This window comes from Stegodyphus dumicola, chromosome X1 (assembly GCF_044657685.1).
Source record: "Stegodyphus dumicola isolate Sdum_Otavi_A_Nest chromosome X1, ASM4465768v1".
Lineage (NCBI taxonomy): Eukaryota > Metazoa > Arthropoda > Arachnida > Araneae > Eresidae > Stegodyphus > Stegodyphus dumicola.
This window is the reverse complement of record NC_140780.1, coordinates 122,494,235-122,506,911: the sequence shown is the minus strand read 5'-3', so window position 1 is coordinate 122,506,911 and position 12,677 is coordinate 122,494,235. Positions and strand designations below refer to the sequence as shown.

The 12,677-nt window shown below is 34.3% G+C and overlaps 1 protein-coding gene across 1 annotated transcript; it reads left to right on the top strand.

Annotated features, from left to right (window-relative positions):
- Positions 1–1,229: 1,229 nt before the first annotated feature.
- Positions 1,230–2,537, top strand: LOC118203551 (uncharacterized protein F54H12.2-like). Its single transcript, XM_035375834.2, has 2 exons — positions 1,230–1,782; positions 1,870–2,537. Exons 1-2 carry the CDS (start codon positions 1,230–1,232, stop codon positions 2,535–2,537), a joined length of 1,221 nt encoding a protein of 406 aa, XP_035231725.2.
- The last annotated feature ends 10,140 nt before the right edge of the window (positions 2,538–12,677 follow it).

The following is a 12,677-nucleotide window of genomic DNA, read 5'->3' as shown; positions in this document are numbered from 1 at the left end:
TTTACTCTCGATATAAAGTGTGAGAAAATATTGTATCCGAATCATTTGTGAAAATGAGTTTCTACGTAACACTTCCGAGCGATAGCTCTATGAATTATTTCCCCGAAAATAAAATTTCACATTTTATAACACGTTTACCTGTTCCCATTGAATTAAAAGGTATGTGGGAAGTTGGTTTGGTTGAATTGCTATATCCGCACACATGGCACAATGTGAATGCAGACAATAACTTAATTGGATTTGTTTTAGAGAAAGATGGTGAAATGTTAGGTCGTAGATTACCTCCAGGATGTTATGAAACAGTACCTGATATTTTAAAAGCTATTTATATTAAAGAACATCAAAACAAAATAATATTTAATTATAACCCAGTAACAAAACGAGTGAAAATCAAAGTGAAAAATAACGCTAAAGTGATTTTACATGATGGGTTAGCACAAATGTTAGGTTTTGAACCCATGGAAATTACATCTACAGATGATAGTTCCGAAACTGTTGTAGAAAGTCCTTTTGCAGCCGACCCCTGTGCACATTATCGTGTATTAATGATATATACGGATATTGTAGAACCTCAAATCGTAGGAGATGTTTTAGCTCCTCTTCTTCGAATTGTAAGAGTAACTGGTAGCGATGGAGAAGTGGTGAGTGCACTATTTGATAGACCTCATTATTTACCTGTGAATCGGAAAATGATAGACACTTTGGAAATCGATATAAGAACGCATATGGGAGCATTTACGCCATTTGAACGAGGAAGGTCATACGTGAAACTTCATTTCCGTCAAAAATACTTGTCATAATGTATGTACCTTATCAGTGTTGTCAAAAATCTTTTGAAGATTATTATGTACAACAAACAGGACATGGATTGAATTATTATCAAGGTAATCTTTATCAGAGAGGATACGGATTAGGGGGTCTATTCAGATCCTTCTTTCGCGCTGCCGTACCTCTTATTAAATCAGGAGCCAAAGCAATTGGAAAACAAGTATGGCATAGTGGACTGAATTTGTTAAATGATGTATCACAAGGACAAGATGTAAAAGAGGCTGCTAAGCGTCGACTGAAAGAAGCCGGAAATATATTAACGGATAAAGCTGCTACTAAAGTGAAGAACATGATTGGTCCTGGACGAGTCAATAAAAAGCAGAAACGTAGGAAAAAGCGTACCATTTCTCACCGATCAAAGAAGGTGAAAGCACAGGATATTTTCTCTTAAAAAAAAAAGTATGACTTCGTATATACATCGAGACTCTCCCGTTTGCGTCAAATCTGAATTAGATTTATTTACCATTCCTCCTACGCAAACAGCTATAGAAAAAGGACAGTTTGTGGAATATCACCCTCTCGCAAATATACGAGATGGAGGACCTATCGAATTTAATATTTCTGGCAGTGGTGAAGACTATATTGATCTAGCTGCTTCTTATATACACGTGAAAGTTAAAGTAGTTAAGGCAGACGGATCCAATCTAACAGACAAAGAACCGGTTGCCCCTGTAAATTTATTTTTACATTCTCTCTTTTCGCAAGTAGATGTAAGTTTAAATGAAAGAAACATTTCATCTGCGACAAATACCTATCCCTATAGAGCCTTCATCGAAACATTATTGAATTATGGGGAAGATGCAAAGAAAAGTTTACTCACCTGCGAAGGATTTTTCCAAGACACTTCACCTAATAAAATAGATGTCTTAGCTCAAGATGCGGATGCTGGACTAAAAGCTCGCGGTGAACTTATAAAAAACAGTCAAAGTGTGGATTTGATAGGACAATTACATTGTGACATTTTTCAACAAAATCGACTCATGTTAAATTTAGTTGATGTGAAAATTAAAATGGTGCGTAGTAAATCTGCTTTCTGTCTAGTTTCTACTGAGAAAGATGCCGATTATAAAGTGATCTTGGATCATGCTTCTTTGTTTATCAGAAAAGTAAAAGTAAACCCTGGAGTCTCTCTCGGACATGTAAAAGCGTTGGAAAAAAGTTCTGCTAAATACCCTATAGATCGAGTATTATGCAAAGCATATTCAGTATCTAAGGGAAGTTGGTCTTTTATGCAAGATAATGTATTTTTAGGATTGATGCCCAAGCGAGTCATTATTACTTGTGTAGAAAATGCTGCAATGAATGGACAATATTCAATGAATCCCTTTCTGTTTGCCCATCATCATGTCAACTTTATATCGATTTATGTAGATGGACAACCCGTTCCATGTAAACCAATGGACCTTGATTTCGAATCTAATCATTATGTGCGTGCTTACCACAATTTATTTTCTGGATTTAATCGCGACAAAGGCATCTATTTATCTCGAGAAGAATTTGTGAAAGGACATGTGTTATATGCTTTCGATTTAACTCCAGATATGTGTGATGGATCTCATTTTAACTTACAGCATCAAGGTAATTTGCGAGTAGAAATTAAATTTGCTAAAGCTCTCTCTGTGACTCTCTCGGTGCTAGTCTATGCAGAATTTCAAAACGTGATAGAAATAACAAAATCTCGTCATGTACTATGCGATTTTGCTAATTAAGCAATGGACAACCTTGAAATAAACAGAGCACTCTCTCAGAATGCAAAGACACGAAAAGCATTTCTGGGAGTTTTTGCAAGTGATCGACTCCCTATCGAGATCAAGAAATATCCAAGTTGCTTTATAGCTAATGTAGATCGTGCATCTGAATCCGGTAGTCACTGGTTAGCCTTTTACATTTCATCCCCACAGCATTTAGAATTTTTCGATTCCTATGGACATGACCCATCCTATTTTCCTGGACCGATAACCAAGTATGCAGAACGATTTCCACAGATGGACTTTAATTCGATGACTCTCCAAACTAATGTAACAGCAGTATGTGGTCAATATTGCATATACTATTTACATTGTAAATGTCGTGGACAATCTCTCAATGATATATTGTTATCTTTCATACCTCAACATATATCTAATGATATTAAAGTATATAATTTTGTAATCAAGAAATTTCATGTAAGATCTTCTTTCTATCAATAAATACATTTAAACTTTATACATTATGTGTCTTGTCTCATTTAATATGGAATTTCCAAAGCTACAACATCCTTTCACAATGGTGATTTCGGGACCCACTGGATGTGGGAAAACCTATTTTGTACGAGAACTGTTAAAGTATAAAGAGGAAATGTTTTCAACGATTCCCGATAAAGTAGTATGGTGTTATGGAATTTACCAACCTCTGTATAATGATATACCGAATGTTACTTTTGTCGAAGGTTTACCAATTAAATATCAAGAATATTTAGGTTCCAACACATTATTCATCATAGACGATTTGATGAGTGAATGTGGGAATGATAAACGTCTGACTAACTTATTTACAAAAGGAAGTCATCATTTAAATTTAAGCGTTATTTTTATCACACAAAACTTTTTTCACAAGGGAAAAGAAATGCGTGAAGTGACTTTAAATGCACACTATTTGATTTTGTGTAAAAACAGAAGAGATGTCAGTCAAATCCTACATTTAGGAAAACAGCTCTTTCCGCGTCATTTAAAGTTTTTTCAAGAAGTATATGAAGATGCAACCAAGAAACCTTTTTCTTATTTATTCATTGATCTGCGCAGTGAAACTCCGGAAGAATTACGTTTACGCACCCAAATTTTACCTAACCAAGTACAGTATGTTTATCAAATGAAACATTATTAAAAAATAATAAAAACAACAGCTTTATAAAATGCATCATCATTTTATAAAATGACGCTGGTCAAGAAACAGCTAAGACAGTTACAGCTGTTAAACATTTGTCCGTTAAAGTTACGGAAACAGCTATTAAAGAAAATTAATATCAATTGCATAAAAGCTATATGCGAATGTAGTTTAAACATACTCAAAGGAAACGTTCCATTGTCAGAGCAACAAAAGAAGTCTCTCTGTAAGCATAAAACAACTTTACGAAAATTAGGAAATCGTAAGATTTCTCTTGTGAAGAAACGAAAATTAATTTTACAAAAAGGAGGTTTTCTAAACGTTTTGATTCCTGCTGCTCTCAGTGTTCTTACAGGACTAATCAATGGAGTTCACTAAGAAATATGTGTTAGTTCCAGAAGAGATGATGACAAAGCATACCATTTCTGATAAACAGTTAAGTGAATTGGATAAAGCCATGATGCATATTTTAAACAGTTCAGTTGACGATCGTGAGAAAATAGTGCGTTATTATGAACTTTTACAAAAGAAATTGAATTTAAAGGAATACAATTCACCCTTTAAACCTCCTAAAGACGACTCACAAAATTCTTTAGACGATTCAGCTGAGATCAAGAAAGTGAAAGAGGAAGAAGCCCCTTCATCTGTGACAGACGGCGACAAACAGATGACTGTAACTGATTATTCTACTGTTATCTTAGACAGTGTACCTTTACGAATGAGAAGAAAAGCACAAAATGCATTAGCTATTTTAAAGCGACATCCTGATATTCTTAAGTGGAATGATAAAGGCGAGGTACTTTATCATAAGGAAAAAATTAAGCACTCAAATATTATAGACTTATTCAATATCATTTTTACAAACAAAAAGAAAAAGATTAATATTCCTGCTAAAAACGAATTTTTAAAAGCCTTGACTGAAATCAACATGCCAATGGATTATATCAAAAATGAAAATTTACAGAATCATGATGTTAATATGAAAAAAAAATATTGCATGTTAAATCTGTAAAACATATACGTTCTCCACGAAAATGGGAACCTTATTAAATGAATAAAATCATTATTTTTATATATAGACTCTTTCTTCTCTCTACAATCAATATTTGTTTTACATCGTTTTTAAATGTTATGAAAAACATTCATTTCACCAAGAAGCTTTTACCTTTCAATACATTTATTTTCAAAGAATAAATTTCTGTATTATACATAAAATATACTTGGAATTTTCTTTCATTAGTTAATGTCAAATTAACAGCAATATCCATTTACTGACATTTGATATACACGTTTGCTTTAAAATTAAAACAAAATTTCAATATATTTCTATTAAAAACATAAGGAAAAAAAATAGTCATAACATCAACCAAACACAGAAATTTAAATAGAATAGCTGTACTTATATCAATGCATTTTTATAATCTTCATAACATTTCGATTCAAAAAACCTATCACAAAATAAATGAACAATTTTTTCCTGCCTTAAAGAATCTCTTATATTTTTAAAATTAATACATAAAAATATATCTTCACCAATATAATTCATCAACACTTATCGTAATACATTCTTGTCTTTTCTTGTTTGGGAAGGACAGTCTATAAGGCGTCATTATATTATTGCGTTATCATGGTAAGATAGGTTAATGGAAAACTCTGATAATCACTGAAAAACTATTTGAAAGAGTTGTTATTCTTAAGTTTGACATTACTTATACATATATGCATAAGGGTAATCTTAAAAGCATCATCCACTTATCATGATAGAGTAATGGAAAATTTCTAAAACTCTGATAATCATATGTGAAAGAATGTATTATCTTAAGGTTGTTGTTGCTATTCCAAGTTTGACAATACATACATAAGTGAAGGAAGATCCTTGATAAGCGTTGTAGACTTCACGTTATCATGATAAGGGTTAATGGAAGTTGAAGTTGTATTCGAAAGAAAGGGTTATCCTGGTTCAGATTACACAAATCTGGAATGTTGGAGAACATTCTTTAATCCCTATAAAACGCTGCGTCAGAAATGGAAGAAGTCAGTTCGCTCGACAATCTCGGAAAGAGCAAGTCTTCCTGATTAATATTTTCTAAATTGAAAATGTCAACTTTTGAAAATGATGTTGCTGGAGATCTGATAATCAGTATGGTTCCGGAACATGTAAGTTTTTATAAAATATTTTATTTTGCAAAAATTATTTTAGGGTGGATCATTCCTTCAGGACCTCTTATGTGAGGGAAAAGTTTTAAAATGGATTATTACAGATTAAGTTTTTCAGTTTGTTAGGTATGTTTTACATGATTTACGGTGTGAATTTTTAGTATCAGTGTATGTTTTGAAGTTTTAGTACCTCATTCGAAAGTTTAAACTTATAACGTGAACTTAGTTAACGCTGATAAATGTTTCTTGAAGAGGTATTGATATTTAATTACATATGTATAGTTGTGATTTTTGATATTACATTTTCAGTTTTATGTATTGCATATAATTTGCAAAGTTGTTGTGTTTTAAGAAAGGTAGCGGTACGGTATCAGAAAATGTAGTATGTTAACAATAATCCTTCTCCGTTACACGCTTAAGACATGAATGAATCTTAAATTCTGAAATAACTATGTTTCTCAGTACTTGAAATGCAACGTAAATCCATGTATACATTAAATGTTAGAAAAGAAAAAATATCGGTAGTTAGTTAAATATTTTAGATACACACTTTCTATTGAAAATATATTCTTGTTTGGGGGTAGAAGAATTCTATTTGTTATCTTTTAAGTAACGATACAATTGGCAATCTTGCTTTGTGACTTTAACCAGCTTTGCACACGTGACCCTTTTGTGAAGAGTTTCTACCTGATCATTATCAGCGATCGTTTCCGTATTTGTAAAGATTCTCACTTAACTGCTCGCTTTCAGGGTATTATTCACTTCATGTTTTTCCGTATCTTTGAGTTAAATGCGAAAGGATTTAAATCTTGAGGAAACTATGTTTAGTTATATCTGTTATGTTTAAGCGCGTTATGTGAAATAGTTGGGGTAGATGAGAAATTTTTATTACACTTTGCGTGACGCATATTTATATAATATGTAACATACACCTTGAAAAGATGTATACTTATAGGGTTCCCCTTTAATTTTCCTAGGTCTGTACCATCTGTTCTAAATTCTTTACCCGCAAGGAGAGTTTAACCAGACATATGAAAACTCATACCGGAGAAAAAAGTTTTACTTGCGATGTTTGTCAGAAAGCATTTGCAAGAAATTCTGACTTGAAACGTCATGCTTTGACCCATATCAAGCCTTCTAAAGAACACTGTTGTAATATTTGCGACCAAGTGTTCACTCAAAAGAGTGAATTGCTACAACATGTGCGCACGGCTCATTACGCTAAAAGGAAGGTCGATGCGCTCTATCGTCCCGTGAAAAAAATGAGGAAAGAAGGTGCTTTAAACGTATTTAGTGTACATACGTTTACACCCTCTGAGGAAAATGCGTCCGACTTTTTGTTATGTTTTGAAGAGATGCGCCCCCAAATTACATCAAAATTACAAGAAGAATTAGCCGACAAATCTGCTATTAAATGGTATGTCGTGGCAAAAGTTCATTTAACACGCACAACACGGGATGGGGAATTAGATACTATTGCCCCCCATTTCCGATCTAAATGTGCTATTGAATTAATGGAGGAAACTGTGGAAAGTCATGTGGAAGAGGGATTTCAAAAAATCCTAAAGTCCTTCGAAGCATTTACTCAGCGGGGATCGGGATGGATTCTCGATAAAATAAATCAATTAGATTTATGTGTGGCAAAATATCATCCGCTCGCCCCGAGTAGTTAAATCCCCCTTCCCAAAAAGCTGGCTGATAAGAAAGCCATTTTAAATATCCAGAACATGGACTTAAAATGCTTTGTATGGTGTCTACTAGCACATAAAATGAAGATTGACCGGAAAAATAACCCTGAACGAGTTAGTCATTACATACCCTATGAAGCAGATATTAAATTAGGAAAGATCCAGTGTCCCGTTCCAGTCACGAAAATACCAGTCATTGAAAGACTGAATAATATCCGTATTAACGTCTTCGGATATGAAGATGATGAAGTGTTCCCCCTCTATGTATCCCCTCAAGAAAATGAGGACTGTATTAATTTGCTCTACATTTCTAATGAAGGAGGCAGTCATTATTGCCTCATTAGAAATTTTTCGCGGTTAATGGGAGATTTAACACGTCTTAAGGCATGCACTTTTTACTGCTATCGCTGTCTCCACAGATTTTCGGAAGAGCGAAATTTAAAAAAGCACATGACTTTCTGCAAAGAACACTCACCGCAGCATATTAAAATGCCTTCGGAGGAAGATAAATTTCTTTCATTTAGAAATCAACATTTCCAACATCCAATTCCATATATCATATATGCTGACTTTGAGGCTATCGTCAAAAAAGTGCATACGTCGGAACCGAGTCATGCTACCTCATACACACAACCCATTATGAAGCATGAAGCTTGCGGGTACGCTTACATCATAATAGGTCCCGATGGCAAAAGTTTAAAACCTGCTCACGTGTATCGAGGATCAGATGCGGTAGATAATTTTCTGCAAAATATCATCCGTGAAAAAGATGAACTTGCGGAAACATTAACTCACATCGTTCCATTAATTATGACACCCCAACAAGAGCAGGACTTTTTAACGGCTACGTTTTGCAATTTGTGTAAGAAGCCTCTTTATAAGGATCGCGTTCGCGATCACGATCACTTGACGGGACATTACAGAGGAGCATTACACAGTTTATGCAATCTGAAATATCGCTTGCAGAAAAAGATACCGGTGGTCTTCCATAATTTGAAGCATTATGACGCTCACCATATAATGCAGGGACTGGGAAAGATCGAAGACCATCCATCAAATTGAAGTCATCGCTACGAATATGGAAAAATATATCACTTTTGCCCTTAGCAAGAAACACAATAAGATCAAAGTTTCTTTACAATTCATCGACAGTTTCCAGTTTTTGAATACATCTCTTGAAAAACTGGTACAAAATCTGCCTGCAGAAAAATTCAACATTTTAAAGGAAAATGTAAGAGAAGGGGATCTTTCTCTTCTCTTGAAAAAGGGCATTTACCCTTACGATTACATCCAGTCCTTTGAGATGTTTGAAGAGACGGCGTTACCACCTCCTGCCGCCTTTCACAATAGTTTAACGGACGAGGAGATTTCAGCGTCAGATTACGAACATGCACAGGCAGTATGGAACAGCTTCAACATCCGTACAATGGGGGAATATCACGACTTGTACGTGAAATCAGACGTTTTACAACTGGCAGACGTATTCGAAAATTTTAGGAAATTGTGTTTGCAATTTTATGAAATCGATTGTGCTCATGTAATGACATTACCCGGTCTGTCCTGGCAAGCATGTTTAAAAATGATTGAGCAGCCTCTAGAACTTTTAACCGATGTAGATATGCATCTCTTCATTGAACAGGGGATACGAGGGGGAATTTCAGTGATTACAAAGCGGTGGGCGCAGGCAAATAATCACTATATGCCAAATTACGATTCAACAAACCCAGAGAGCTATATCATGTATCTAGATGCAAATAACCTGTATGGATGGGCGATGTCGCAAGCATTACCCTATGGCGAATTTGAATGGATTTCTGCGGAAGCTGTAACTCCTGAATGGATTCTTTCCATTAGTGAAAATTCAACAGAAGGTTATATTTTAGAAGTTGATTTGGAGTATCCTCCTGAACTACATGACGCTCATAATGATTATCCTCTCGCACCTGAAAAGTTAAAAATTAATTTAGAAGATCTTTCTCCTTTCTCTCAAAACATCCTCCCCTATCAAAATTTCAATAGCCAAATTAAATTAATCCCCAATTTGAAGCATAAACAAAATTATATTGTGTATTATAAGAACTTACAATTTTATTTAAAGGAAGGTTTGAGATTGACTGCCGTACATAGGATTTTGAAATTTAAGCAGAAGGCCTGGCTAAAACCATATATTGATTTTAATACAGAACAACGCAAGAACTCAAAATCTGCTTTTGAGAAAGATTTCTTTAAACTACTGAATAATTCCATCTATGGTAAAACTATGGAAAATATAAGAAACCATGTTAACGTGCAACTTGTGAATGAACGGAAAAAGGCAGAAAAATTGGTAGCATGTCCCACTTTTAAACGATTCGAAATTTTCAGTGAGAATCTTGTTGCAGTGGAGAGATTGAAAAACACCCTCACTTTGAATCGACCAATCTATGTAAGTTTTGTGATTTTGGAATTAAGTAAAATTCTGATGTACAACTTCCATTACAATATTATAAAGAAGGAGTACGGAGAAAATTCGTCATTGTTATTCACTGACACAGATTCTCTCACGTATGAAATTCGTACGAAGGATGTATATGAGGATATGAAACATCGCAGCGACATTTATGATACATCAGACTATCCCCCTAATCATCCTCTTTACAGTCAGAAAAACATGAAAAAAATTGGATGTATGAAAGATGAATTTTCATCTAAATTGGTTTATGAATTTGTGGGTCTGAGAGCAAAAATGTATTCCTTTTTATCGGAGACGGGGGAGAAGAAGACGGCAAACGGCGTTTCACGTCACGTCGTGCGAAGTAAAATCCTGCATGAGAATTACAAGCACTGCCTTCAAAACCTGCAGTCTAGACGTGAGATTCAATATAGAATTGCAAGTGAAGAACATCATCTTTTCACTCTTAGCCAGAATAAATTAAGTCTCTCCCCATTCGATGATAAAAGATATATTTTGGAGGATGGTATCCATACATTAGCGTACGGTCATTATAAAATAGAGGCTGATAAAGAAAAAGTAAATTAATATTTTTTTTGAATGTTATCATTGGTCAATGACTTCACAGTGGAGTTGTGGGAAGGGGCTGGCACCTGGGAATTCAAAAAAACCCCATGACTGTGAAACTGTGAAGAGAGACCCTCAGGTGTCAGAAAGCTGAGGCTTTCGATAAAAGCCCGTGTGTGTGTGTGTGTGTGTGTGTGTTAAATTTTAATGAGTATTATGTTATTCTTTCCAATATTTTTAACAGTTATTTCTTTGCAGAAAAGCAGATATTTCAGGGTTCTATCCTAAATTTTGAATCATAGAACATTTAATAAAAGAAATTTATAAAATAAATTAGTTTCTTTTTTCGTCCGTAGAGAACGCCATGACCCCGTTGCCAATTTAAAAAAACAACTAACTTTAAATGAAAAGCAGGAGGTCTACAACTCAATCAGCAATCTACCAACACCTCAACTCCACTCGTCACCCCGCCTACTAGTGTGATGACGTTGCCTTTGGCCCCGCCTTCTGTGTGACGTCGTTGACCACGCCCACACCGCACACCGCGTGCAGCAGAACCCGTATTTTTATACTACTGACGTCATCAGCGTTATGTAAGTCATATATACGGATTGGTCTAGAAATGACGCAGTCCTGATCTAGTTATTACTACAGTAAGATCCGCTTAACGCTGTTTCGTTTAGCGCTGTTTCGGTTTAGCGCTCTTTTATTTTAACCCGGGGATTCCACGAAATCGCTCGCAGCATACGGGGATTCCCCGAAATATTATGCAGCGATAGGTTTCAAATACATATCCGAAAGAGTGTTCTTGTATTTCTTGTTTGGTGCGGTATTGTACAGACATATTTTGAAGGGGTAAATGCGGAAGATGTCGAAGAAATAATTCAAGAAGCAGCGGCTAGTCTTTCTAATGATGAGCTCAAGGAATTAACTGAACAAGAAGAAAACAAAAATGTTGACAGCAGTGATTCAGAAGAAGAGCAAAAAGAACTTTCGATGGCGTTTGTAAAAAGGAGTTTGTCTACCATAACTGAAATAATGGATCAATTCATTGAAAATGATCCGAATTTTGACAGGAGCTCAAAAGTAAGGCGTGGTGTTAGAGATGCTCTATCCGTTTATGAAGAACTTTTAAGAGAACAACGCAAAAGAAAAAGGCAATCAACATTAGATACTTTTGTCACAAAAAGGCAGAACACTGAAAACGCGGAAGGCTAACTAAATATGACTGACTTAGAATTTTATTTGTTTTTTTTTAAGAATATTCGTTTTGTTATTTATATTTTGTTTTTACTTTTGCAAGAAATAATAATTTGGTATTAATTTGGGCTTTAAGAAATAAATGTTTGGTTTTATTTTTATTAAAAAAACATACTTTTTAAATTTAATACCTAACCAATTTCCTAGCCATCTTCCCCTAACCCCAATATTTACATGTAAAGATAGCCTCGTTTAGCGCTGTTTCGCATTACGCTCTACTTTGATGGAACGTATCCCCCGCGTTAAGCGGGGTCTTACTGTATTTTGGAATAGAGAGGAGATGTACCCAAATTAAAAAAGGGAATTAAGAGGCTATTTTCTAATTTAAATTAGAATTTATAGTTACATGTTTTTTATCTTACATATTCCTTCCTCCTTGAAAGGAAAAATGCCTTGGCGACAGAGAAGCCTTTTCAGAGAAAAAGCATTAACGAAGTAGCAAATGAACAGAGAAGTTTAATTTGAAAAATACAAATCCTAAACTTTTGACCGAAATAATTACTTAAATGATTGCAAAGTATAAATTTCAATAATATTTTAGTGTACAGTCGTAAATTCTCTAAAAAGACAAGTTTCTAAAGCTTTTGAAATGTTCTGAGCAAATATTATGAAACAAGAGCTCTAAATTTGGAGTATTAATTTTTTTACGAAGTAATGTATACGCTTACAGTTCTTGAAATGTCGCTTGAATATCACAATGCAAATTTGACAGTTCTCGTGCTTTAAAAGTCTTTCAAAAAACTATAGTAATTAATATAAAAATAAAACATTACTATTACATATTCATGAAATTCTATTAAAATTATTACTTATTTACTCGTTATAAAACAAAACTAACATGTTCTTATTGTAAAACAATGTAAAATCAGTTTTAGAAATTTACA